Source organism: Poecilia formosa, unplaced genomic scaffold (assembly GCF_000485575.1).
Source record: "Poecilia formosa unplaced genomic scaffold, Poecilia_formosa-5.1.2 Scaffold69, whole genome shotgun sequence".
In the NCBI taxonomy this organism is placed as follows: Eukaryota; Metazoa; Chordata; class Actinopteri; order Cyprinodontiformes; family Poeciliidae; genus Poecilia; species Poecilia formosa.
Genome location: NW_006800008.1, coordinates 2,369,740 through 2,375,472, shown reverse-complemented (window position 1 = coordinate 2,375,472; position 5,733 = coordinate 2,369,740). Strand labels below are relative to the sequence as shown.

Genomic DNA, 5,733 nt, shown 5'->3' with positions numbered 1-5,733 from the left:
ATTTATAATCCACCTTGTCTTTCCTATTTTAATTAGATTTTTGGACAATTTTGGTTTGACATTTTAAGTATTTTTTGAAAAGAAAAGCAAAAAACTTTATACAAAACAAAATGATTATAAAAAACAGTAGTTATTAAATAAAAATAAAAAGTTCAAAGTAAAACTGTATTAAATAACCAAAAAATTTAATATTTTAATTCATCAAAAAAATACAAAATAACTTTTGGAATTCAAAGCAATAAATAATGAAAATACATGAATATAAACATAATATTCAAAACAGAGATAACTCATTACCATCTGGGTGTGCAGTTCTTCACTTACAGTATTTTATAACATAACTTGTCACCGCTGCCCCCTTGTGTTGATATAAGTAATTACTTTAAAAACAAGTTCTCCTCAAAGAAAACCTGCCTCCTCTAAAATTAAAAAAAGAAGCAGAAAATTATTTCCCAGGTGAAAAACTTCAGAGAATCTTCCAGGGAAATAGAAGCGGGTAAATAAAACCATGTGGACACCAACCAGTGAAAACCAGTTTGTCCCAAATCTGTGGTGCCAGTGACTCATTCAGAGAGCAAACAGTTGTAATAAATGGCCCACTGGCTTTTATTTGTCTTGGATTTAAGCTTCATCTAAAACAAAGTTCAGCTCCACTCACTTTTTTAAAAAAAGAAAATGTTTCAGCGGAAAGGAGGAGCAGAGGAAGGAGGGAGACCGTCTGCCTGACACAGCGAGGATCAGCTCTTAAATCCCTCCACCATGTTCTTCTTCAGAGGCTTTAAAGATTTGCATTCTTGTGATGTAAAGAGGGAGAAGTAACGAGCGAACAAGGGACGCTCCTGTCCACGCTCTTCGTCCCTCCCGCCTCCTCCTCCTCATCATCATCACTCAGGACGATCAGGATGAAGGAGGTTTGAGGCCAGATGTGAGCAGCTGGGTTTCTGCACAGCAGGACTGAGCATCAATTTCTACTAAATGTACAAAAGTTTAATCAGAAAACATGGAAACTGTGATTTTTATTAGACATTCTTATTATTATTGGATATTGGATGTATAACTTAAAAACTGTAAAAGTTGAACAAAAACAAAATGTGAATCAAAACAACAAGATAGAGATAGAGAGAGATAAATAAATGGAGAGAAAAGGATAGAGAGAGAGAGAGAGATAGATGGAGAGATGGAGACAAAGATAGATAAAGAAATAGAAAAAGATTGAGAGCTAGAGATACGCAGAGAAAGATATAGATAGTGCTAGAGAGATAGAGAGAAAGACGGATAGGTAGAAATAGAGAGAATAAATACAGCGAAAGAGATGGATAGAGAGAGAGAGAGAGAGAGATAAATGGATGGATGAGTGGAAGAATGAACAGAAAAAGGGACAGACTGATTATGGTTAGATGGGTGGATGACAGATGATTGTTTAATTATTGTGAAGGGTGGATGAAGACAGATAAATGAACAAATGATGGATAAACGGATGGATGAGAGACTGTATGTTGTATTTACCCAGAATGCCTTGCCCTGTACTCCGCTTCCTGTTTTTGGAGNATAGATTAACAGCAAGAGGAGAGATGCATTGTATCAACTCATAACTCATAGTGTAAATTTTTACCTGTAATTCCCCAAAAAGCTGGTAAAATAAAATAAAATAAAATAAAAAAACCATAAAAGGAGCCATCATTATTATTATTTGGGGAACTTTGTTTTCTAGATTTTTAGAAACAGAACAGAAAAAAGATTAGTGGAAATGTTGTTCCCCTCCACCAGAGATTCTGTGATAAAGAAAATCTTTGTCACATTAAATCACAAATGTCAAACTGAAGGCCCGGGGGCCAAATCTGGCCCGCCATAGCTTTTAATGTGGCCCTTTAGACTCCAAGTTACATCAATAAGTCATAAAAGTTTTTCATAAAAGTCACACAAAAACATTTTGATTTTACTACAATTTTTTCTCAAAATTGGCCAAAAACACTGAGTTTAAGTGACAGCTGCCTCAATCTTACTTGATGCCTAGTTATAGTCTGTGAAATGGTGATCGATAAAAAGTCACATTGGCGCAAATATATATGCAAAAAAATTCTTACAAATATTTCTAACTTGGCATCACAAAATATGTGATTTTGATTACAAAAAGCCACAAAAATGTTCACAAAATCCTGGTGGGACAACAATTTATTGATATTTTAGCTGCTTAGTGGGTTTTATTAATAAATCCTGGCACAACCGGCCCAAAATGAATGATATGGCCCAAAATGAAACTGAGTCGACAACCCTGCATTAAATGGTTTTTAGCACAAAAATAAAAGAAGAAGTAAAGACATGACATGAATTTTGACCCATTCCTCTTTATTTTTATACTCTTTAACTTTAAATTCATGCAGCTCCATGCATTTCCTCACAACCTTCATAACTTTTTGTGGGGATTCAAACAGTCTCCTTTTGTTCAATGCGGTGAAGGCCACATTTCTGCACTCCTTTTTCCAATACCCTGCCATTCCCATCTGTTGTGCTCACACACACACAGCTAAATGTGAACCGGTGTGTGTACTAATGTGCATATGAATGACATGTGTCAGAGTGCAAAGCCATGGCATTGGGCGCAGCACGTTTCTTTAGGGAGGAGGGTCAAGGATGATTGTGAGGGAGCCAGCCACCATATGGCAGAATAATTAGTGCTGGACCTCGGAGCAGAGAAATGCGCCCTCCCTCCGCTGCACACACACACACACATTTTCACACAGGAAAGCAGCGTCCGACTGGGGAGCTAAGGTGTGAAAAATACCTTCACATCTGAAAGGAGCAGCAGAAAACTGATTTCAATAGAGAGACAGAGAGAGAGAGAGGGCCACCAGGAGGGCGGCGCTGTGGGGACATCCTGCCTAATTTGAGTTTTAAACTAGAACCAAAAGGAGGGATTAAGATCCAGTGACCGGCTTGGTGGCCTCCGTGTTGACTGCTCAGATGAGAACAAAAGGAGTGAGAGACTGCTGGTGTAAAAGCGCCAGATGGTTTAATCAACTTACCCTGAAGAAAGTCGGTCTGTGAGGCAGGAGGAAGGTTAAAACTCTGCATCTTCCCCTCAGGCGGAAGCTGCTGCTGGTTGTTGTTGAGGTAACAAGGAGGGTGGAAGTCCTCAGGACGAGCCTTCATGTGGGACAGAAACCGAGGACACACAGCTGGGGGACGACGAACCCGCTCATAATGGACCTGCGGCTGAAATGCAAACATTTTATAATAAAAAAGAGAAAAAAAAAAAGTTTTTCTTATTATTCTCAATTATTTAAGTACCTAGAAATGAAATGGTTTAACAAAAAAAAAAAAAAAAAAACTAAGAATAACCTCATGAGTATATTTATAAAATTCATTTATTACCACCTCTACTCATGATCCGCCTCATCTTTTCCCATTTTAATTGGGCAATTTTGGTTTGAAGCTTTTTTTATTTACTGAAATGTCATAAAAATATTTTTTACTAGTTAAGAAACAACTCTATTCTGGAAGAAACTACAGTAATTAAATAAAAATAGCTCCAAAAAGTTAAGGAAGTAAATTAAATTAAACAAAGAATAACCTTATAAAATGCATTTAATACCACTTTTATGCATAATTCACCTACTCTTTTCTTATCTTCATTGGATCATTTTATATTTTAATTTTTTTATTTATTACAGTGTAATTTTTTTTTTACAATTTAGAAAATAACATGATTGTGAAAAAACTACAGTAATTACATAAACATAGCAATTTTAATAGTAAAATTTTGGACAATTTTGTTTGGAACTTCTTCATTTACGTTGTAATGTCATTCCAAAAAACTGCTATTTAGAAAATAACATGATTGTGAAAATACTACAATAATTAAACACAAATAGCAACAAAAAAGTTAAAACTGGAAAAATAGCAAAAAATAAAGGAATAATTGCATGTGTTCATTTTAAAATAATACTGCATTTATTACCACTGTTATTTATAATCCACCTTGTCTTTCCTATTTTAATTAGATTTTTGGACAATTTTGGTTTGACATTTTAAGTATTTTTTGAAAAGAAAAGCAAAAAACTTTATACAAAACAGAATGATTATAAAAACAGTAGTTATTAAATAAAAATAAAAAGTTCAAAGTAAAACTGTATTAAATAACCAAAAAATTTAATATTTTAATTCATCAAAAAAATACAAAATAACTTTTGGAATTCAAAGCAATAAATAATGAAAATACATGAATATAAACATAATATTCAAAACAGAGATAACTCATTACCATCTGGGTGTGCAGTTCTTCACTTACAGTATTTTATAACATAACTTGTCACCGCTGCCCCCTTGTGTTGATATAAGTAATTACTTTAAAAACAAGTTCTCCTCAAAGAAAACCTGCCTCCTCTAAAATTAAAAAAAGAAGCAGAAAATTATTTCCCAGGTGATAAAACTTCAGAGAATCTTCCAGGGAAATAGAAGCGGGTAAATAAAACCATCTGGACACCAACCAGTGAAAACCAGTTTGTCCCAAATCTGTGGTGCCAGTGACTCATTCAGAGAGCAAACAGTCGTAATAAATGGCCCACTGGCTTTTATTTGTCTTGGATTTAAGCTTCATCTAAAACAAAGTTCAGCTCCACTCACTTTTTTAAAAAAAGAAAATGTTTCAGCGGAAAGGAGGAGCAGAGGAAGGAGGGAGACCGTCTGCCTGACACAGCGAGGATCAGCTCTTAAATCCCTCCACCATGTTCTTCTTCAGAGGCTTTAAAGATTTGCATTCTTGTGATGTAAAGAGGGAGAAGTAACGAGCGAACAAGGGACGCTCCTGTCCACGCTCTTCGTTCCTCCCGCCTCCTCCTCCTCCTCATCACTCAGGATGATCAGGATGAAGGAGGTTTGAGGCCAGATGTGAGCAGCTGGGTTTCTGCACAGCAGGACTGAGCATCAATTTCTACTAAATCTACAAAAGTTTAATCAGAAAACATGGAAACTGTGATTTTTATTAGACATTCTTATTATTATTGGATATTGGATGTATAACTTAAAAACTGTAAAAGTTTAACAAAAACAAAATGTGGATCAAAACAACAAGATAGAGATAGAGAGAAATAAATGGAGAGATAAGGATGGAGAGAGAGAAAGATAGATGGAGAGAGAGATGGAGACAAAGATAGATAAAGAAATAGAAAAAGATTGAGAGCTAGAGATACGCAGAGAAAGATAGATAGTGCTAGAGAGAAAGAGAGAAAGAGGGATAGGTAGAAATAGAGAGAATAAATACAGCGAAAGAGATGATAGAGAGAGAGAGATAAATGGATGGATGAGTGGAAGAATGAACAGAAAAAGGGACAGACTGATCATGGTTAGATGGGTGGATGACAGATGATTGTTTAATTATTGTGAAGGGTGGATGAAGACAGATAAATGAACAAATGATGGATAAACGGACGGATGAGAGACTGTATGTTGTATTTACCCAGAATGCCTTGCCCTGTACTCCGCTTCCTGTTTTTGGAGCGGTTTCCTGTCCACTTGGCGTTCACATGTGCATTCAAAGCACATCAGTTCACCAATATCAAGACTTCTAGGTGGACCAAAGTTCTGTTGCGTCTTCACACCTCCCCCAACAAACCGGACTTTCTGGACAAATGAACCTGACTTTCCAGGCAAACCATCCTGACTTTCCAGGCAAATGAACCTGACTTTCCAGGCAAACCATCCTGACTTTCCAGGCAAATGAACCTGACTTTCCAG

The 5,733-nt window shown here is 36.0% G+C and overlaps 1 protein-coding gene across 6 annotated transcripts in view; it reads right to left on the bottom strand.

Moving 5' to 3' along the window:
* The window catches only part of LOC103140261 (hyphal wall protein 1), a 78,172-nt gene that overhangs the window by 40,718 nt on the left and 31,721 nt on the right, over nt 1-5,733 (bottom strand). For all 6 annotated transcript variants that reach the window (XM_016673057.1, XM_016673058.1, XM_016673059.1 and 3 more), the window contains one exon: nt 3,024-3,213. In XM_016673057.1, coding sequence (XP_016528543.1) covers nt 3,024-3,213 — 190 coding nt within the window. The remainder of the gene's footprint in view (nt 1-3,023; nt 3,214-5,733) is intronic.